This window comes from Strix aluco, chromosome 3, assembly GCF_031877795.1.
Source record: "Strix aluco isolate bStrAlu1 chromosome 3, bStrAlu1.hap1, whole genome shotgun sequence".
NCBI classification, from domain to species: Eukaryota; Metazoa; Chordata; class Aves; order Strigiformes; family Strigidae; genus Strix; species Strix aluco.
Window position 1 is genome coordinate 103,061,040 of NC_133933.1, and position 23,812 is coordinate 103,084,851.

At 40.6% G+C, this 23,812-nt stretch overlaps 1 protein-coding gene across 1 annotated transcript in view; it reads left to right on the plus strand.

Moving 5' to 3' along the window:
• EYS (eyes shut homolog) overlaps positions 1-23,812 on the plus strand; it is a 1,110,009-nt gene that overhangs the window by 918,157 nt on the left and 168,040 nt on the right. The window contains exon 39 of the mRNA XM_074819828.1: positions 22,336-22,489. Coding sequence (XP_074675929.1) covers positions 22,336-22,489 — 154 coding nt within the window. The remainder of the gene's footprint in view (positions 1-22,335; positions 22,490-23,812) is intronic.

Genomic DNA, 23,812 nt, shown 5'->3' on the forward strand with positions numbered 1-23,812 from the left:
CTATCCAAATGGAAAACCTGGAAAGCGAGGTGATTTTTTCCTGATCCCAGAAAGAGCTAAAAAAATATGTTTGTGCAATGTATGTGATAGATTTACTCCACAAAGACAAAAGTATTAGGATCATTCTCTGTTCACTGCAGCTTCCTAGGGATTATCTACTCAAAGAAATCTTTTTTATTTAATATAAATTATTTTTATTAATTTTTGTTATTTTTAAAGTAATCTGGAAGTAGTATGTATTTACTATGCAAATTTTTATAAGCCAGGGTTAAAAATGCTATAATCTTCATGGCATTATTTAATTATGCCTTTTATTATTATCTGTATAACACTTTCTTTGGATGTAAAACACTGTAGCCCCAAACTGAAGATTCATGTTTAGTGCTTTTCAAAATGCTATCTCAAATCCTTGTGTGTTATAGCTGGGCTGTTGCTGCAGCTGCCTAAGCTACATGGCTGCAGAATTTTCTAAGAATCATGGATAAGCAGTGATGTGACAGTTCTTTATGTTGAAGTGTTTTATACTTGTTAGTTATTTCAATTTCAAGAGGAGTTATTTGGCTTCAAGACAGATTCAGGGAAGGTCACTGGAAGTACTTTGAATATATTTCTAATTTAATGATTTTGTTTGCCTCATCACTGCAAAGTAGTTGGCTTCCAGCCAAAGTTAAAGTAAAGCTTACTATCTACCCATACGCTCTGAGTAAGCGTGTCGGTTAAAAAAAAAAACAAAACATGGAAGCTTTTCTTCTACTCTCAGGAGGAAGTGGTGTTTTCTGAAAACCTGGATAAGTGTACTGTACTACAACGAGAGCCAAATTTGTTTCTATCGCTACTTGTTGGAAAAGGTTTTGATCTGAAAGCAGCAAATTTATGAAGCGGGGGATGGTGGTTGGAGTAGCTTTGAAACAGGATTTTCAATACTGGATGCTGTCAGCCTAGTTTACAACTCAACTATTTTACACACAGTGAATTTGGTTATCTTTGCAAAAATCAAATGTGCAAAATTTGTAACTGAAAATCAAATTCCAACTCTTTCACTGTCTATGTTTTCCAACAATTACAAACAACTATAAGATATTTGCTTCTCCATTGCATTTTATACAGAAATTGCACAAAGATGAACAGTATATCCTCTCCTTTTGGCTTCCATCCAGCTACACAAGGCAGAGTTATGTCATATGATTTAATTTGTGGCAGGAGTTCCACACTTTTTCTCACAATCATCATTTAAAATGGAAGTGCATTGAAAAGCATTTTAAAGTTGGTAATTTTTTATGAGATGTCTCTGCTTTTTCTTTTTAGGTTTCTGCAATTGTCAGGTGAGAGTTATCCTGTACTTGAAATTAACGGGCTCCTTAGAGTAATGTTGAGAATCAGAAATGAGTGTTACTTTGAGCTTTCACACTATGATATAAATCTATGTGGGCTGTAGAATTTCTACTTTGCTGCTTGTAAATTTTCAAATTGTTTTGAAAAACCTAGAAATTGTCACATTTTATATGTTTAGTTCTGACAATTGGTATGATAAGGCAGGTAATCTGCACATTATTATATGTCTCATAAGTGTGGTTGAATACTTTGTGTAGACAATGCTCTTAAATTTAGAGATTTACACATTTTAGGCAATTTGGGATGAAGCATGCAAACTGCCTCAGGATTGTATACTGAGACTTTAGCTGTAGCTGAAATGATGCTGTGAAAGGAAGAGAGGTTATGGATGCCTTCTTTGTGTACCGAGGGAGAACACCACAGTGGAATAATTGATAGTTGCATTACACTCCCTAATTTCATCCTCTGTATCCCAGTGAATCTGATTCTACCATTGTTTTTATCCAATAAAAAAGTACTTATTTAACAAAAATATAGCTTTCCTTATGCCTAATTCAGTTATACGCATTCAAATACTGGATAATTCTAGGGACATTTTGATGTTACTTTGTATTCAATCAGTGCAAAATAAACCCCACTAAATTAGGTGGAGGGACTGCCAATTTAAAATATTCAAAATCATACCAAATATATTAAAGGATCTGCTGCTTCAAAATAAATTCTGTAGTTTTTCTCAGATTATGCCCTTACAGCTGAAACAGTTTCTGCTTTTGAATATCAGAAAAAACATTAATGTTTCTAAATTGCATTTAATCAGAGATTAGAGAAAAGTCACTTTTATGTGTGCACAAAATCTTTCAGTCCAGAAGCAGAAGCTAATGCTTTTTTCTTCTACCAAGCATGGAATTTAAAAGCTAGTAGCCTCCATAAAACTTAGAGACAATCACACATTGCAGAAAATCTCAAAAGGAATACTGTCAATGAGAAAAAAAATGTAAACTGCTAACCAAAGTAATTCTGTGGCTTTTCAGTCTTCTAGGTCTGCGGGAGTTGCAGGTGTACATCTGGGGCAAAAGTCTTTTATTTTAAAAGTAAAGAAAAATAACATCAGGCAGAAGAGTAGAACTTAGGAGTATTTTGTTGCATAAGGGTGTGTTTCATAAACCCAAACTAGTAGCACTATTTAGCAGTTTAATATTATCGTATTAAAAGCATTCATCATGTTTTTAGAGGGAAAAGTAACACTTCATAATTTATATCTCTTTCTTTGTTGAGTCAATGAAAGGCTCCAAGGAAATTCTGAGGAAGTAGCAGTGGATGGAGGTCTTCAGTTCCTGCTTACCACACTTGCATAAGTCCTCCCACAGATTTCAGTTGGAATTGCTCTTTTGAGTTAGGGTACTTTTTAAAATGAAAGTCGTTTTGATATTATAATTTCCTTTGCTTAGTGAACCACAGAATTTTAAGTTTTCTAGGAGAAAAAACTTCGAAGCTGTGTCAGAAGGGTTTGCATGGAGTCCCTCCACCATAGTTATTCTAGGAGGGTTTTTTTTTTTCTGTATGCCAACCTTAGTTTTACCTTCTTTGTATGATTCCAGAGCATATAAATTGTGTTTAGCCTATGTCAATTTTTTTCCTAGCCTTTATTCAATATATTGTTCTTTACTTTCATTCTAAACTTCTCCAGTAACATATGTTACTGTAAAAAAATTGTTTATGACCCTTTATGGAAATATAATTTCATATTAGTGGTGGATGGACTGATTTTCACAAGTTTTCATAAAGTGGTAAAAATGTTTTGTTATCCTTTTATTAGAAATCATATAAATAGTAGACATACAGAGGAAGGAGAAGCAGGAAAACAGCTTCCTAGCAGGCCTTTATCTCTTGGGTTCTGGTGAGTGCAAGGATGAAGATTTTGTTTTTATGATTTTGTGATGGATGCTTTAAAATCAAGTTTTCAAACATAATGTTCCATTTTGTTAGAATTTGCACCTAAGAAACTGTCAGCATTCCCAAAAATATTTCAGCTCCAATAGTTAAGTTAAAAATTAAAAGGAACCTTTTCATAATATACAGAAATTATATATGAAAATTTGTCCTTTTTATATTAGGAATGATGCCATTTTCACTTATTTTCCCACATATCTTTGCAAAGAAATTCACTTTTCAGACAAGAAAATGTCTACACAGATGTATAAATTTGATTCTTTGATGTGGGTAGAACAATAACCTGTGAAGTTAAAGACTAAAAAAAATTCCAAAGAGAAAACATATTTGTGTCTTAACTTCTTTTTACTGGTCTCCCAAATATTTATACTTGCTGTGTATACTTCTTTGTTGAAGTCCTTCAAGCTCTCTAGTGATTGCTGTTGGGTTTGTATAATGTTTCTTACTAAAATCTGCAGATTTGTACTTCCCTCTGGCTGAACTCCTGACTCGTGTAGGAAAATAAACAGGTCAGGTAAGGCTGGCCTTCTCATGGAAGGATCTGCTCTTGAAAGAAAGCTACATCTTAAGAAGAATAGCTTAGACAATGAGTGTCAGGAGAACAGAAGTAAAATCAGTATTTAAGGAGAAAATTTAAGCATTCTATATCGTCTGAACAAGCCTTTGGATTTCTGTGGCCCATGTAAAGAAGACTGTAATAAGGAAAGGGAAATAAATGTGTACCATGAGATTCAGGCACTGAAAAATGGGTACATTTTCTTTTGTTATGGAGTGTAGATTTATAAATGCTTTTTCAATCCTTTTTTTTTAAACAAACCAAGAATATGTCACAGAAATACATATTCTTTATGGATTTAGAAGAGATAGCTGGCTTGTTACCTAGTGGTAATAAATAATAATTCTTAAGACGGTGTAGTTCTCAGTGAATTTCTATGTTTCTGTAAATGCTGTTAATTGAAATGTATATCTGGATCTTTGGTGGAAAAAAAATTTTTTTTCAATATACCTAAAAAGCATTGGTGTGCTTTCCTGATTACAAAAGAGACACAGAAGTATAAATAAGATGACAAAAGGATATAAATAGAGAATATGTTTCTTAACTACAGGAATGCCTACAACTTTGGAGGGTATTAGCTTTTTCTTTATAGGAATTACAGAAACAGTAGAAAAAGTGATGGTCTTAATACCACCGTGGAAGTCCTCTGCAGCATATCTAATAAAATCTAAACTATTCCAGAGTTTTAAAATTTAGTTTTCTTATGGATATATATAGAACTAAAGTTCTTAATTTTCCTGGATGTGAGAAATAAGGGCTCAGTAGAAATATTACACATGGCATTTTCTCATTTTCCCTATACTTGCATCCTTCTAACCCTTCACTTGTTTACACCCTCTTCTATGCTGTGTCTTTTTCATCTGAGTAATTCTCAGGTTCGTTCACATTAGGGGCAGATTCTGGAGCATATTTCATCTTATCTGATCACAGACTTCTAAAACTACACAAAATAATTCTTCCCTCAAAAAATCTGTAACCGCTGGTAATAGAAACTCCATAGACCAATTACCTAAGAAAGACATAGAAATCTGATCAAATATGTTTAAAGTTGTTAGGTAAGTCCTGCCTATGAGTTTTGATCTTTACCTGCTTTAATTTGTAGTGTGATATACTTCCAGGTATATCATAACCACAAAGTTAAATCACAGAAAACAAAAAATGAGTAATTTTCAGCTTGTAAAATAATTAAACCATTTAAAAACAAATTATATATAAATTATGTTTAATGATCACTATTATAATTATTGCTTCATTTTTTACCTAAATTAATATAATCACAATTGCATAGAATTTTTACTCTTCAATTTTATCTTTAATTTATGTTTGTCTTTAATCTGAATTCTCATACTTCCCTGCACGGAAGTCCTTTGTGTTCTTAGTTAAGAGTCTTTTGGTTTTGGCACCTGCAGAGATTCTTTTTTCCTTAAGTTTTCATGGGTTCTAGTTCCTCTTACATGTTTCACACAGTATGTGTGTGCCTTAAAAAAATTCTTTCAGGGTTTCCATTTTCTGAGATAAGAGTATATCACTTTCCACTTCCCACTGACATACCTTCTTCTTGACTTCTATAGAAATATGAAAAAATGTTTGCATTCCTGTTTCACTTTCCACATCCTTGCAACAAAAATCAAAACAAAAATGATTGGCTAGATTTTCAGACAGCTGACACATTTCCTCTGATATTGATTATCTGACCTGAACTATTATTCTCATAATAGAAGTCAGTCACCAAGGGAAGCTGCTCTGGAGCTGGCCGATCCTCAGTAGAGCAGCAGATCTTGGTGCACAGGGGTGTTTCCTGAGCAGGGATCGCAAGGGGAGTGGAGAAACCCACCAAGAGCCAGCAGCTAACTTGAGAGACACTGATGAGGCCTGGGCATTGCCAGAGCAACAGTGGCCACCCCCACACCTCCAAAAAGCATTCCCAGGGAGCACCAGCGACTAGGAGTGCTGCAAACAGAGCGTGGCACGTCAGCCAGGACTTGGTGTGGCAGTTCACGTGGAAGGGCATGCAGGGAGGGCATAGTCACCCTACCAGCTCAAGAGGTGAATTCAATTGGTGTCATCACCCTCTCAGAAGGAGCTTAGATATGGTATCCACCCAGCAGAAAGCCGTGCCCACTGCACTCACCAGAATGGATGTGGCAACCCCAACAGGGCTCCCACAAAAACATGCCGCCGTACAAGTCTCAGACTGCAGGGCGTGCCAGAGCCTTTCGCTGGTAACAGATGGCAATAGTGAGAACACCTCTGTGAAGAGTGACCAGGACAATTTGCTCAGCCTCGTGGCAGAGCTATGAGAGGAAGTAGAAAGGTTAAGGAGCATCAGGGAGTCTGAGAAAGAGAAACTGGTGGAACCATGGTCTGCCCTCCCTGAGACAGAAACAGGAACAGCCACCAGAAAAAAAAAAAAAAAAAACCAAAAAAAAAAAAAAAACCAAAAACGACAAAAAAACCAACAAGATCAAGGGGATCCTGTATCTTCCCCCTGGCAGGCTGAAGGCAGTAGCTCAATGGAAAGAAGTGAATGGAGGCAAGCCCATGCTTGGAGCAGCAGGCCAACCCCTTCATTGCCCACCTCGCCTTCCCAGGTGCCTCTGGACAACAGGTATGAGACTCTAGATGTGGAAGGCCAGTCAATGGATGATGCAGATGACAGTCCATCTAAACCAGAGATGTGGCCAGGGTCAGAAAGGCCTACCCCCTGTATCAGACCACCTCCATGAAGAAGGAAAGACAGGTTATAGTTGTAGGCATCTCCCTTCTGAGGGGAATAGAGGGTCAGATATGCCAAACAGACCCTCCTCTTAGGGAAGTCTACTGCCTCCCTTGGGGCCCAGGTTAAGGACATCACTAGAAAACTTCCTAGCCTGGTACAGCCCTCAGAGCCCTTACGGCTCTTCTATATGAGTGGCAATGAAGTCTTAATGCATTATCCAAGGGTGATCAAAAGAGACTTCAGGGCCTTGGGACAGTTAGCAAGGGAATCTGGAAGCACAGGTTATTTTTCCTCTCTCCTTTCAGTTGCAGGCAGTGACATTGGTAAAAACAGACTCACACAATCTATTAATACATGGCTCTGTGGCTGCTGTCACTGCCACAATTTGGGGGGTTTTTGATAATGGGATGGCCTACACAGCATCAGGCTTTCTGGTGTCAGACGTGATACACCTTTCTCAAAGGGGGAAGAGCATCTTTGCTCACAAGCTAGTGAGGCTCATTGTCAGAGCTTTAAACTAAACTTGAAGGCGAGGGGATTTAATGTCAAGCTTGCTCTGTGACAAGCTGTGGGATGACACATGAAGGTTAGAGGTATGGGGTGCTAGTGAGGGCCCTCAGCCTGTTGCTCTGAGATGTGCTTGCTACACTGGAGCACATCTGAAGTCTTGCAGAGACGAGCCACGGGCTCCTGAGGTAATAGATGCTAACAGGGAAACACCAGTGAAATACCGCAAAGGAATTAAAGGATGTTTCTCTAAGGTGACACAGCCAACAGCCCAACTGAAGTGCCTCTACACTAGTACACACAGCATGGGCAACAAACAGGAGGAGCTGGAAGTCACCGAGCTGCTAGAAAGCTACAACCTAGTTGCCATTACTGAAACTTGGTGGGATGAATCCCATGACTAGAATGCTATTGATGTCTACAGGCTGTTCAGAAGGGACAGGCAAGGAAGGAAGGGCAGAGGGGTTGTCCTCTACATTAAGAAATGAATGCAACATGAAGAGCTATCTCTGAAGAATAGGTTGAAAGCTTATGGGTAAGAATCAGAGACAGGAGCAACAAAGGGAACCTTGTGGTTGGTGTCTATTACAGGTCACTTGATCAAGGGGACCCTATTGATGAAGCCTTACTCCAGCTACAGGACGCATTGTGCTCTCAGGCTCTTATCCTGCTGGGGGACTTCAACCACCCCAACATCTGCTGGAAAAGTAGCATGGCAAGCTGTAGGCAATTCAGGAGACTCCTGTATTAACTTCTTAAACCAGGTAATAGACAGCCCTACCAGAGGGGATGTGATACTGGATCTGATGGTCACCAACGGAAGTGAGCTAATCAATGATGTCAAGATTGGAGGCAGCCTCGGCTGCAGTGATCAAGCACTGGTGGAGTTCCCAGTCCTGAAGGATATGGGTCAGGCAAAGAGTAATCAGGACCCTGAATTTTAGGAAAGCAAAATTCCAGCTGTTCAAGGAGTTAGTCAATAGGACCCCCTGGGAAACTGCCTTCAGGAGCAGCACAGAGCTGGCAGATCTTTAAGGGCACTTTCCCTAGAGCTCAAGAGCTCTCAATCTTCAGGTGTAAGAAATCAGGCAAGGAAGGCAAGAGACTGTCATGGATGAGTCGAGACCTGCTGGTCAAACTAAAGGTGAGAAGGAAATGAACAGGCAGTGGAAGCAGGGACAGGTATCCTGGAAAGAGTATAGGGACACTGCCTGGTTTTGTAGGGATGGGGTCAGGAAGACCAAGGCTTGAATGGAGATGAACTTGGCAAGGAATGCAAAGAGCAATAAGAAGGCCTTCTACAGATATATTAGACAGAAAAGGAAGGTCAAAGAAAGTGTACCCCTCCAATGAATACGACTGCCAAACTGATAGCAATGGATAAGAAGGCTGAGGTACTCAACAACTTTTTTTGCCTATCTTCACTGGCAATGCCTCTTTCTACACCTCTCAAGTGGATGAACTGCAAGGCAGGGACTGGGGAAGTGAAGTCCCTCCCACTGTAAGAGAAGATCAGGCTCTGATGAACCTGAACATACATATGGGACCTGATGAGAGGTATCCCAGAGTCCTGAGGGAATTGGCTGATGTAGTTGCCAAGCCACTTTCCATGATACTTGAAAAGTCATGGCAGTCAGGTGAAGTTCCTGGTGACTGGAAAAAGTGAAACATTGCACCCATTTTTAAAAAGGTCAGAAAGGAGGACCCTGGGAACTACCAACCTGTCAGCCTCACCTCTGTGCCTGGGAAGATTATGGAACAGATCCTCCTAGAAGCTATGCTAAGCCACATGGATGACAGGGAGGTGATCTGAGACAGCCAGCATGGCCTCAGAAAAGGCAAGTCTTGCCTGACCAAACTCGTGGCCTTCTGTAATAGAATGACTACATCGGGGACAAGGGAAGAGCTACAGATGTCATCTATCTGGAATTCTGTAAGGCCTTTGACACGGTCCCCCACAATATCCTTCCCTCTAAAATGGAAAGGTATGAATTTGATGGGTGGACTGTTCGGTGGATGAGCAATTGGCTGGATGGTCACACCCAGAGGGTAGTGGTCAGTGGCTCAATGTCCAGATAGAGATCAGTGGCAAGTGGTGTCCCTCAGGGGTCCATATTGGGACCAGTACTGTTTAATTTCTTCATCAATGACATAGACAGTGGGATCAAGTGCACCCTCAGCAAGTTTGTGATTACACCAAGCTGAGTGGTGCAGTTAACACCCGTGAGGGATGGGACACCATCCAGAGGCACAAAGACAAACTCAAGAAGTGGGCCCATGTGGACTTCATGAGGTTCAACAAGGCCAAATGCAAGGTCCTGCACCTGGGTCGGGGCAATCCCCAGTATCAGTACAGTCTGGGGGATGAAGGGATTGAGAACAGCCCTGAGGAGAAAGACTTGGGGGTACTGATGGATGACAAACTGGATGTTACCCAACAATGTGTACTCGCAGCCCAGAAGCCCAACCGCATCCTGGGTTACATCAAAAGAAGTGTGGCCAGCAGGTCAAGGGAGGTGATTCTGCCCCTCTACCCTCCTCTAGTATGATCCCACCTGCAATACCGTGTCCAGCTCTGGAGTCCTCAGTAAAGGAAAGACATGGACCTGTTGGAGAGGGTCCAGAGGAGGGCCATAAAAATGACCAGAGGGATGAAACAGCTCTCCTATGAAGAAAGGCTGAGAGAGTTGGGGTTGTTCAGTCTGGAGAAGGTTGCAGAGAGAGCTTATTGCAGCACTTCAATAATTAAAGGAAGCTTATAAGAAAGATGGGGACAAATATTTTAGCAGGGCCTGTTGCAATAGGATGAGGGGTAATAGTTTTAAACTAAAAGAGGGTAGATTTAAACTAGATATAAGGAAGAAATTTCTTATGATGGGGGTGGTGAAACACTGGCACAGGTTGCCCAGGGAGATGGTAGATGCCCCCTCCCTGGAAACATTCAAGGTCAGGTTGGATGGGACTCTGAGCAACCTGATCTAGTTGAAGATGTCCCTGCTCATTGCAGGGGGGTTGGACTAGATGACCATTAAAGGTCCTTTCCAACTCAAACCATTCTATCATTCTATGATTCTATGCATTTTCTTTTCTAGATAATGTACTCATCCTGTATCTAACCTAATAGTTGCTCATCTATCAGTTCATACTTTCTGTGGAAAATTAATAATACAGTATTTTTGAGATGTTTACATTCTTTAGAACATTTACCTTTGGACTTTCTGGAAAGATAGTGGTGTTAGTGGAGAACCATGCATTTGTTTTCTTTCTAGTTTCCCATACCTGAGATCTCCATGGACTGTCACAGCTCCCTTCTTGTCTCTTCATGCACCCAGAGAGAGGGAAGAAAGGAGTGTCAGGATACAGTGGTATGAGTCCAGTCTCTCCCTGACACTGAGCTGGGACAGCTCCAGGAACTTGGGATGATTTTCACATGATTTCTAGCAGTTGTTTTACTCGCTTTTTCTTCATTGGTTCCCAGTAACACATCATACTCGCATTCCTATTCCCCCTTCTACCCTTAAAATGGGGCTTTACCTCACTTGCAAGATTCCACTTTTTTAGTGACCAGTAGATTTTTTTCTAAGGTTAGATTTCAGCTAAGATAAAAAAAAAAATATTTGGATCTTTTCTGGATGTTGAACACAGACACAGAAATTAGTGGAGGACTGCATATCTTGCAGAACTCTGATACTGTATTTAACATTAATTACATCTTTGTTCTACACTGTTACTTAGTCTTCCTCAGGCTCTTTTCTCCTTTCTATTGCACCAGTTTCCCTTATTTTTGCTTTTTTTGTTTTGTTCTATGTCTCTCTGGTAATTAGATTCTTTTCCTAATAATACAAATTTTGCTATGATTGTCCATATCAATATCCTTATTTAGTTTTACATGAATATAAAATACATTATATACATTTTTAAAATAAAAATCTCACCACTGTTTTTTGAATGAATACTATGTGTATATACAGATTATCCAGAATTTTGTGATTTATTACTTCTGTATGCAGACACCAAGCTCTTATGTCAGATAAACATAATATCCTTCATGAGTTCCTATGCTCCCTCTGTTCTTCCTTCATCCCTGTTTTTTGCTCCTTGCTCTATCTTTCGTTTTCCCTTCTAATGACTTCAAAAGAGAAGCTGCTGCTGTCAGCTGTGCTCCTTTTAATAGTAGTACAACTTCTGCTTCTGCTGCTGCTTTTTTGAAGCTATGTTGCCATCAAACAGCTGAGAAATGAACTGTCAGCAGAAAGTTATCTCGAGGCTGGTGCACTCACTAGGTGCAAGAACTACAGAATTATAAAAAAGGGTTAATGTTGCTGACAATTTCATACTCTGGTAATATACTGATGTTAGCAATAGCTCCATAATTAAGGTTGCAATAAGTTTCACACACATAAAAATGTCTTTGTCAAAAGCATTTTTAAAAATAATAAGAATATCACAGTCAACTGCTTGTTTCAGGTGTATTTTACTAGAAAATAATTACATGTTTTGATTTTTTTTTTTTTTTAATTAGTCCACTTTCAGATCATTCATTTTACAAACACACCTGATTTTACCAGGTGGTGATGAGGTTACATCTACTTGTCTGGCAGATAATTAGTAAACATTTAATTACAGTGAGAAATCTCAGACAAGATGCTTTTGATATACAAATGGATTTGAATCAGAAAGTATGCATAAGACAAATATTTAAGTCAGAATCTTAAGGGAAAATGTAAAAGGATTAAAACTTGTATCTATCTTTACCTAGTATACCAGCCAGTGAGGATCAAAAAAAGGAGATCTGTGCCTTCTTCACTTGTTCATCTTCATGCCTCTTAAAATAAAAAGTGGACACTTAAAAGTACTGATGCATTGTTGTAATACCTTTTAGCAGTTAATGTAAATACATATATAAATATATATAAGAAAAATAAAATATGTATATACAGGAAACAAACCTACTTATAGGCTAACCAATAGGCAGAATCTGAGAATCAATAACAGTGCTGGGCATACCACTTTACTAAATAACACCATAGTGTTGTTGAAAATCATTTTCCTATTTAATGCCTTTATTAGCAAGGATTTTATCAATGATTGGTAGAGAGTAACAAATCCTAAGGACTAACCATTGTTTTCAGAAGCTGACCAAAAAATAGATTGTATGGTAAAAACATGGGGAAAGAGATAGGATCTAAGTGATTAATAGAATATTACTACGTATGTCAGAGGCAAAGAAACTAATCCAAGAACTGGTTTGCACATAATTTTTAATAGATTATAAACCATCATCTGTTTAATACAAAGACAAATGTACTTACCTTCTTAATAATAATGTTTTCCCTAATTATTTTCAGTATGTATTTAAGAAACATACAAATGGTAACAGTCAATGGACTAAAAATGTCTGGACTTCTTGCAGTTACCTTATCTTTAAATTATTGGTGGAATGTGAGATTTCTCTTTAAATATGTCAAGAGAAAAAGTTTGAAAATCATCATGGCTTGAGCCCAGTGGGCAACTGAGCACCACACAGCCACTCACTTCCCACTTCCCCTCAGGGATGGGAGGGAGAAAATAGAGCAAAAGGCTCGAGAATCATTATAAAGTTAGGGAGGGATGATTCACCCATTACAGTCATGGACAAAAGACAGATTTATTAGGGGAAGAACAAGATCATTTTAATTCAAACACTACCAACAATGACACTTAACAGACAGAGTAGGACAGTGAGAAATACAACCACATCTTAAAAACACCTTTCCCCACCCCTCCCTTCTTCCCAGGCTCAGCTTTGCTCCTCCTCCCACCCAGCAGCACAGGGAGCAGGGGATGGGGGTTGCTGTCAGTCACACCGCTCCTTCCTCCTCACTGGGAGGACTCCTTGCATTCTTCTCCTGCTCCAGCATGGTTTGCCTCTCACAGGAGACAGTCCTCCACCAATTTTCTCCAACGTGAGTCCTTCTCGTGGGCCGAAGCGCTTCCTGTGCTGCTCCAGCATGGGTCCCTCCCACATGTTGCAATCATTCCAATGCCGAACTACAACAGTGGGGGCTTCTTCCCTCGGAGTCCTGGCCTTCTTCAGGTGCAGCTGCCTGCTCCAGCATGGAGTCCTCCACAGGCTGCAGGTGGGCATCTGCTCCACTGGTGACCTCCCTGGGTGTCAGGGGGACAACCTGCCCTCTCATCACTGGCTGCAAAGGGGTCTTTGCTCTGGCTTATCCCCACCCCTTCCTCCTCCTTTCTTCCACTGACCTTGGTGTTCACATAGATGTCCTCCTCACAATTCCTCCTCAAAACTCTCAACTCCTCCTCTCAGATTCCCCTTCTTAATTATGTTATCACAGAAACACAGCTATTATCACTAAGTGATGCAGAGGCTTGGAGCTGGGGGAGCTTCAAGAAGCCTGTCACAGGGGGCCACCATTGTAGCCGCCTCTCCCACAACCAGAAACACCCACCACACACACAGACCCAGCACAATTATTACATTTGTGCCAATAAAGATAAGCCATCATTTGAGAAATATTTCTTTGTTGAATACAGTATGCATTCTTATGATTTTTTATTCTATTTCTTATTGATTTTACTTGTTTGCATGATTTGATTTCATCAACATGTCAAAGTAAATTATGATATTTATGCATAAAGAAAACTAAAATGCAGGTGGTCAGAAAAAAACTGATACAGTTATAAAGTTTTACTTCATCATTTTCACTTTTAACAGAGTCAGCATAACACTGTTCACAATTCCTTCAAAGACAGATTGTTTAACTTCTACTACATATGGTAATCTATAACTTCTGACAATTGGATTTCAGATATCACAGCTCATGTTTATAGCATTCCTTAAGGACACAAGCTCCTTTTTCATAAGTTGTGCTCATAAATTATTTTCCTGTGCTCTCAGAAGCTCTGATCCTCAGATATATTCTGCTTACCCTCCTAAAATTAAAGATGGGCATTTCAGGCTATTCAGTCATAGTCTAGTTGACTGTTATTTCAGCTGGCATTCTCAAGCAGAGCATTTCACAGTATCCTTCCTCTGTGTTAAAGTATGTTTTTGCCTAATAAAGCTTCACCCCATAGCTTAATGGGAATTTAAATCTGTCTGTTCTAGATAAGCAACCATCTGAGCCCAATAACCACTTGTTTGTCATCATACTAATGTACAAAAATAGCCTTCCAGCTTGCAGTTTCCTGTGAAAGAATGACTGTTGAGATCTGGTTTCTTTGACCTGATCCCCTCATGTAATCTCTACTAAGGTCAAGATAAGTTACCCCTAATATCCAACAAGATTTTTCACTTAGATGGTTCCTGATCTATGTCTGTTCCTCAAATCTGTCTGCTTTGCTTAAGACTCAGGCTTTTCCTATGAAGGCAACTTCCCACCATATATGTTAGGTAGCGTATACTCTTTCACATTGCCAGAACAAAATTCTTCAGAAGGACACTCTATCTCCTCATGTCCACTGTAGAAAGATTTAAAGGACTGTCCTTTCCAAGGATCTCATACGACCTAGCAGGTAATATGAAGAATGCTATTAGTCACCTGTAAGTGTGACTTATAAGCATTCCCTAGACTGAAGTTCAAGCAGTAATACTCACTGAAGTTTCAAGGAGTAATGCTACCTTTGGGGGAGCTGTCCCAAATTTTTTTCTTTACTAGTAATAACGAGGACCTTCTTCCAAGTTTTCACTAGTGGGCAATGTGAATGGAAAGGCAGTCATTGGGAGAAGAGAAATAAGCTATTCATCCATAACTTCCCTTCTTCAAGACATATTGTCAGTATATACATTCACAACCCTCCCCCACTTCATTCTCTCTGAATTCAACGTAACTTACAGACTTACTTATTGATAGAAATTGGAAATGCCTGGAACAGAATATGCAGGGACGGAAGAAGAAAAGGAAACAAATGATGCAATATGTGCATATATCATAAGGTTAAAAAGCAGTGACTTTTTTAACAGTGACAGTGCAACACATTTTGAAAGACAATTATCAGATTATTGTAGAAGGAAATCATAAAAGCCAAAGGCATAAAATCCAGTCAAATTAAAGTAGCTTCAGAGTTAATTAGGTATTCAGAATATAAAATATGTCTAAGAATAAAAGACTTTCAGTAGGTCATCAGGATTTGTAACAGACTGAAGAAACACCGTGTTGACTAGAAAGCTGCTCTTGAGGATGGAGTTTACATTGTGAACTGTTGCTGCTATGAACTATACAAAAGCAAATAATCAGGAAGTTGTAAGCATCTGTGGCTTCTCTCTATCTGCTAAAATATATTATCTTTTTCTTTCTGTTTTGTCTTTGAAATTAAAGTTGATCATTTTCTCTTTACAAATTAGTCTGTTTTCCAGCAAGAAGCTGTACTCCCACATTCTTTTTACCTTTCTGAAAAAAAATGTTAAGGGTTGTTCTAACTGTGGCCACCTCCAGCAGCTCCAGATCTGGGACTCCCTGCTGCCTAGCTGCTGGAACACAGCCCGGAGACTCAAAGGTCTTCATCCCAGGCTGATGGGCATGGTTGCTGCTTTCCCATTTGCAGGTTAAACCATGAGAAGTGTCTATCCCAGAGACACACAGACATGTGCACACATGTAGACACACAGAGAACAACACAGCTGTCTACACAGGCTGCCACAGGGAAGGCACTGCCTTCAACAGCACCTGCCTAGAGGACTCACATAAAACATGACCGTAGAAAGCCAATTCCTCTCCTTTCTGGCTGGTAGTGATAGCAGTTCACTAGTGAAGGCACACACATGACACTTGTTAGAGTCACAACCACACGCACATTCACAGATTCCTGATGTAGCAGCACAATCCCATGTGTCCATCGGATACCCCTGCCCATATCCCATGTCTTCTTACCCACGCCATGGGTCTTCTGCTTGCTGGATCACAGACAGACACATGCACTCATGCACCCATCCCCCAGTCACTCCACACTCGGGGGTACCCCAAATACCAGCATGGATGCTCTACCTATCTGATACCCATGCCTGGACCTGGGGCCTCCTCCTTGCAGCTAATACATCTTGATGTTTGCTAGCAAATACACTCACCTACACCCAGAAGCTGGCATGAGGCACACAGGCTAGGACCTGTCATCCCACTTCAGCCTCTGGCACTGAGTCCCTTGCTCACTTCACTCACACCGGTCTCTCCCAGTGACTGGCAGCGGAGACCCTCACCCACACCAGTAGCTGGTACTGAGACCCTCATTGACTGCAGTTGCTGGCACCACAGGTCCGGGGGTGCCTACACTCTTGGTCTGACTCCAGTTGCTGGCCCCAGATCCACTCACACCTCTCTCATCAATTATTGGCACCTAGTCCTTGCAGCCCCCCCCCCCCCCCACACACACACACACACAAACACACCTATATCTGTTTTTTGGGACACACAACATTAGTAACCCAGTGGTTGGTGGCTGAGACTCCCATCTTCTCAAGTCCCTGGCACTGAGATTCCCACTAGTTCCATTAGCTGACACCACAGGCCAGGGTGTCTACACCTAAGGTCTGACTCCAGCAACTGGCACCAAAGCCACTCATGCTGGTCCCCCCAGAAGCTGGCACTTAGTCTTTGAAGCACTCTAAGATGTGTGATAGAGAGTGAGATTACACAGAGAGATAGTTAAGAAAGGATTTAATAAGATTGGACAGGCTGCAGTGATCAGGCACAGGGCTCACTCAGACAAACATGTTGACTGACCCCATTTTACATGCGACTCTTCCCTTTTATACCCCTTCATGTCTGTTCCTCCTTTGCTCCCCGCCAGTTCCCTAATTATACACATTGACTCACTGGTTTGCACAGTCCCACTAACACAACCCTCCCTCAATATCCCAAACCCACAGGTTTGCACTCTTCTCAGTTGCAAAGTCCAGGTTGTCACTCTCTAACGCGATTGACTGGTGGAGCCACACTCTCAGACAAAGGCAGCAGGTAGAGGCTCTACAAGAAATACATGACTCCCTCCCCTCCTCTCAGGCAGAAGGAGGGCATGTGGGGGACAGGGGGGAATGGAGTCAGGTCCTACCTCAGAAAGGCAAGTGAAAACCTTCTTGGCCCTCCTCACCTTCCCAGTTGTTATTATACAACAGGTATGAGGCTTTGGAACTAGATGGCCAGTTGAATGAAGATGGAAACGAGGACCCATCTGGTGAGTCATCTACTGCTTGTCCCTCAGCCCGACGACTTGTGACTTCTTCAATTAAGAAGAAAAGGAGGGTAATTGTAGTAGGTGACTCTGATCTGAGGGGTACGGAGGGGCCCATATGCTGACCAGAATCATATCATAGGGAGGTCTGCTGCCTCCCTGGGTCTCTGGTTAGGGATATTAAAAGGAAGGTCACTGCTCTGGTGCAGCCCTCTGATTACTACCCTTTGTTGGTTATCCAGGCAGGTAATGATGAGGTGGTAGAGAGAAGTCTAAAGTTACTAAAAAAGAACTTCAAGGCACTGGGGTGGCTAGTTGAAGACTTGGGAGCTCAGGTCGTGTTTTCATCAATCCCTCAAGTGGAAGGGAAAAACACTGAAAGAGGGTGGAAAACACATCTGATTAACACGTGGCTCAGAGATTAGTACCACCGTCGGAATTTTGGGTTCTTTGATCATGGAGCAGTTTATAAGGCACCTGATCTGATGCTGACAAATGAGACAGGCGGGATGAAGCTTTCCCAGAGGGGGGAAGATTCTGGGGCAGGAGTTGGCAGGGCTTATTGACAGGGCTTTAAACTATATATGAGGGGGGATGGGGAGATAACTGGGCCTGTTAGGAATAAGCTCAAGGGAAGCATGCCAAGGCTTGAAGGATGGTGGACTGGTAAGGGCTCTCCCTCTGCCATTTCAATTGAGAGAAGGGAAAGATGTTTAGAAACCGTGGAAGCACCTGAGAAGGGTCTGGCAGGAAATAGGGCCCACACTCACAAAAAGGTGTTGGATTCAATAGCTCATCTCAAGTGCATCTATACCAATACACGCAGTATGAGCAACAAACAGGGGGAGCTTGAAGCCATGATGCAGCATGAGAACTATGACATAGTAGCTATAACAGAAACGTGGTGGGATGCCTCATACGACTGGTGTGCTGCAATCGATGGCTACAAGATCTTCAGGAGGGATAGACAGGGAAGGAGAGGTGGTGGAGTGGCCCTGTATGTTAGAGGATGCTATGAGAGCTCAGAAATCAAGTATAGTGATAAGGGAGTGAGAGTGTTTGGATTAGGTTAAGGACCAATAGAGCACATCTTGCTGTGGGAGTCTGCTATAGACCTCCCAACCAAAGCAGTGAGGTGGATGAAGCTTTCTATAGACAGTTGGGAGAAATCTCACAGTCACTTGCTGTTGTTCTTGTGGGGGACTTTAACCTCCCAGGTATCTGCTGGGATCAACACAGCAGAGAGGGAACAATCCAGGAGGTTCCTGGAATGTGTGGAGGATAACTTCCTCACACAGCTGGTGAGTGAGCCAACCAGGGAAGGTGCCCTCCTGGACCTGCTTCTTGTGAACAGGGAAGAGCTGGTGGGGGAAGTAAAGGTTGGAGGCCATCTAGGGTGCAGTGATCATGAGATGATTGAGTTTTCGATCCTTGGAGAAACAAAGAGAGGGGTTAGTAAAACTGCCACCTTAGACTTCCTAAACTTTGACCTGTTCAAAAGACTGATTAACAAAATCCCTTGGGAGGCTGCCTTGAAAGATATGGGAGTCCAGGAAGGCTGGACATACTTCAAGAGAGAAGTCTTAAAGGCACAGGAGCAGGCTGTTCCCGTGTGCCAAAAAATAAGCAAGCGGGGAAAGAGACCAGCCTGGCTAAACAGGGACCTTTGGCTGGATCTCAAGAACAAAAGGAGAATCTATTGCCTTTGGAAGAGGGGGCAGGTCTCTCATGAAGACTATAAAGATGTAGTGAAGTTATGCAGGGAGAACATTAGGAGAACCAAAGTGCAGGTAGAGCTCAACTTGGCTACAGCTGTTAAGGATAATAATAAAATGTTTTTATAAATTCGTTAACAACAAAAGGAGGATTAGGGAAAATCTCCCTCCTTTACTGGATGCAGAGGGAAACATGGTAACAAAGGATGAGGAAAAGGCTGGGGGTCTCAACACTGATTTTGCCTCAGTCTTTAGCAGTGGAACTGGCTGTTGTCTGGACACCCAGCCTCATGAGCTGGGAGATGGGGAGGGGAGGCAGAATGAGGTCAGCACAATTAAAGAGGAGTTGGTCAGAGACCTTCTACACCACTTGGATGCACACAAGTCTGTGGGACCGGATGGGTTACACCCAACGGTGCTGAAAGACTTGCAGATGTGCTCGCCAAGCCACTTTCCACGATTTAACTGAAGTCATGGCTAACTGGGGAGGTCCCATTGGACTGGAGGGTGTCAAATGTGACACCCATCTACAAGAAAGGCAGAAAGGAGGATCCAGGCAACTATAGACCTGTCAGTCTGACCTCGGTGCCAGGGAAGGTCATGGAGCAGGTCATCTCAAGTGCCATTAAAAGTCATATAATGGACAACCAGGGGATCAGGCCCAGTCAGCATGGGTTTATGAAAGGCAGGTCCTGCCTGACAAACGTCATCTCCTTCTATGACAAGATGACCCGACTATTGGACAAGGGAAAAGCTGTGGATATTGTCTACCTGGATTTTTGAAAAGCATTCAACACAGTTCGCCATAGAATTCTCATAGAAAAACTGGCTGCCCGTGGCCCGGATGAGCGAACGGTCTGCTGGGTCAAGCACTGGCTGGATCGACGGTCCCAGAGAGTGGTGGTCAATGGAGCTAAATCCAGCTGGCGGCCAGTCACAAGTGGTGTTCCTCAGGGCTCGGTGTTGGGACCATTTCTGTTCAACATCTTTATTGATGATCTTGATAAGGACATAGAGTGCATTATTAGTAAATTCGCAGATGACACCAAGTTAAGCGGGAGTGTCGATCTGCATGCAGATAGGGAGGCACTACAGAGAGACTTGGATAGATTGGATCGGTGGGCCACCATTAATGGGATGAGCTTCAACAAGGCCAAGTGCCAGGTCCTACACTTGGGCCACAACAACCCCATGCATCGCTACAGGCTTGGGGAGGTGTGGCTGGAGAGCTGTGTGGAAGACAAGGGTCTGGGGGTTCTAACTGACAAGCAGCTGAACATGAGCCAGCAGTGTGCCCAGGTGGCCAAGAAAGCCAATGGCATCCTGGCTTGTATTAGAAATAGTGTGACCAGCAGAAGTAGGGAGGTGATAGTGCCCCTGTACTCTGCACTGGTGAGGCCACACCTGGAGTATTGTGTCTAGTTTTGGGCACCTCAATACGAGAGAGATATCGAGGTGCTGGAGTGAGTGCAGAGGAGGGCAACGAAGCTGGTGAAGGGCTGGAGAGCAAATCCTATAAGGAGGGATTGAAGGAGCTGGGACTGTTTAGTTTGAGGAGGAGAAGGCTGAGGGGACACCTCATCGCTCTCTACAACTACCTGAAAGGACATTGTAGAGAGGTTGGTGCTGGTCTCTTCTCACAGGTAATTAGTGACAGAACACAAGGAAATGGCTTTAAACTGCAACAGGGGAGGTTTAGACTGGACATTAGGAAAAAAATTTTCACAGAAAGAGTGGTCAGACAGTGGAATAGGTGGAGTCACCATCCCTGGATGTGTTTAAGGGTCGTTTAGATGAGATGTTGGGGAATATGGTGTAGGGGAGAACTTTGTAGAGTAGGGCTGATGTTTGGACTCGATGATCCCAAGGGTCTTTTCCAACCTGAATGATTCTGTGATTCTTTGAAGTGATGCTTGAAGTTTCTTGATAGCCCATCCATTAGTGTGACTGACAAGATTGGTTTCTTGTCATTGTTTCTGTTACTGTTTGTCACATCTGTTTTGCTTATTGACTTTCCCTTTTCCTTATCATCCCATTTTGACAGAATCCTCAATCAGAGAATCTTACTGAAATAATCATTCCCACACTCTGCATGCTCATACAAGTTAGTGCAACAAACCAGGTTTGGTTCTTGTTACTATTTCCATTTGTTGGTAAGGTTTGTGCCTTTGCATGTTTTGGTTTCCCCCTTTTCCTTTTCATCCCATTTGACAAGATTGTTTATCATATAAACTTAAGGAAGCAAATGTTCTCTCCTACTACATACCCTCATAAAAAGTTTATTATTTGTATGGTATATGTGTTGTGTGGTTTTTCTCAACTCAGCTACAGACAATGGATAGGAGATATTCTCCAGACAAGTTGGATAATTAGATACAGATATGATTCTGGAACTCAGGGTTCCAGATTTCCAAACATTATGACTCTGGAAGTTAAGAAGAACATAGTAATCTTATGCTCAAATACTGCTGAACATGCAGTAAATTCAACTTCATGACCTAGCTATTGAGTCTTTTTTACTTCAGTTAAATATAATAAAATATAATGAAAAAAAATAGATTAACAGTTTGTCTTGAAGGGGAATAAAAATTCCAAACAGGAACTATGTCTTACCTTCTATGAGAAGTAAATACAAAGGGCAAATTTATAAAAAAACCCCCGTCCAAAATAATTTGCACTTGTAGGTGTCAGTTCCTTTTTTGGTAGATGAACCATGTGCCGTCCATCATTTAAATAGAAATATTTTTGCTGTCATATTTACAGTATACTATTTAGTGGAAGTGCCAGAGATTGAAAGGTTTTTTTTAAGTATCTTTTTATTCTTATATGAACTGTGCAAGTAACACAGTATGTGTGATGTTTTGTACATAAGAATTATTGTTCTCATCAAGTCTGAAATGTATCACTAATTGGGAAAGGTAAATTGTTCATAATCTTTACAGAGATTATAAAAAAAAGAGATTGTCTCTTATAACTTTTGTTTTCTATAATATGGTTGAAAAGCTGAATGAAAAAGTAAATTGTGATATTATAGTATTTTTGTGATTTGGTTGGGGTTTTTTTTAGCATCACTTTTGTCACCTTAATGATCCTGCTGGATATAGAGAAAAGTTCACCTTCCATTAATGTAAAGATTTCTGTAAGATTTATGAAACTACAGTAGTATAAAAATAAATCTCTTTTGGTTGTTTTCTTTGACCAGTTACAGATGTTGATACAGAGTTTAATTTTATTCTCACAGTCACTCAAGCAGAGCCCTGCATATGGATAAAAGACTCCTCAATGTCACATGGGCATTATGACTGGCAGTGACATTCCAGTAGTGTGGAATATTTTTGGAAGGTCCTACACTTCCAGAAGTGTGACTGTCTCCATTTTTGTTTTCAAAGCTAGTGAAAAGGATTTGGGAGAACGGTTTCTTCACTTGTATCTTGTGGAGGGAAGACCAACAGTTCGATTCAGCTGTGGAAACTCTCAGAACATTCTGACTGTATCTGTCAATCAGTCCGTTAGCAGGGGTATACTCATCCCTATCACAATAAGGTAAGAACTTACCACTATGTTATACTAAAGAGTTTTGTAATATATATTGAGCAATAAAGTGTGACTTCACTTTTTTTGGACAATAAAAAGACAAGTCATATTAGAAAGAAAAATTGTTTGCATATTTGGAAACCTTTTTCAAAAGGTAGTGTCCTTGATTGAAAATACATTTTAGTTCACAGGGATTAGTTCAGTTCTTTGGAGAACTTACAAATCATTCAAACTCCTGACACTTTTACAGATACAGGTGAAGTCAGTTTGAGAACTGAAACAATTTATACATAATGTTGGAAGTTACAAATGGGTAGCTCATAATTTATGCTTATTAATTTACATGTTGAATAATTTAGATTTGTTATCAGAATTCTAGTGCTAAATATTAGGACTAATTATAAAGGACTAAGTTAATGTTTAAGAGGAAAAATTAAAAATGGGCATGCTAACATCTCGCAATGCAGTAACCTGTTGTATCTACATATGCAACTGTATTGTCAGCAGTATACAATGGTGACTGACCAGTACTGTAATTTTTCATCTAGTACACACAATAGTTCACAGAATGGTTAATAATTTTGGAAAAGATATTGTTATCATGCCTTGGTAATCGATTAACTCTTTTCCACTCATGAAATTTCATATGTGCAACTTAGAAAAAAGGTAAGAATGAAATAATACAGGTGCTATGTTATATTTATATTAGTAACATGAAAATAATGGTAAAGTGCTTAATGTTTACTTTAAAAATATTTCAGAAATAATTCTAATGGCCATATAAAATTTCAAGTTAGTGTGATTAAGATGTTATTTTGGGAAAATAAAATCATCACCTGATGATTGCATTTGCCTTCTGAGCTGTTTCTGTATGATGTAAATGTTGTAAAATTCTAAAATGCTGCTCATGCCAGGTTTGATGATCTCAATATATAGAGTAGATTGATATGGGGAGAAGACAATGGTTAGACTTTTCCTGGTTAGATTTTATGCTCACCCCATAAGCTTTGCCATATTCTTTTAGAAACAAACTTGTTAGAATATAAATGTAAAACCTCTTTTCAAAATATGGATGGATGAAAGGTTCTACCATTTAAGAAACTGTTTCCTTTCCATCTTATATTTCTTCTTAGCCACAGGCCTGTACATTACTCTTATGATCCATTTAAAACAGGGGTTTTTTTTATTTTATTTTATATTAGTATTAATGCCTGGTATTAATGAAGCAAAATCACATAGCATAAATTCAAATCTAATTACTTGTTAGCTGACAGTATTAATGTATTTTAGAATTTTTGTACAAATTGTGAATGATATAAAATGTATAAAGAA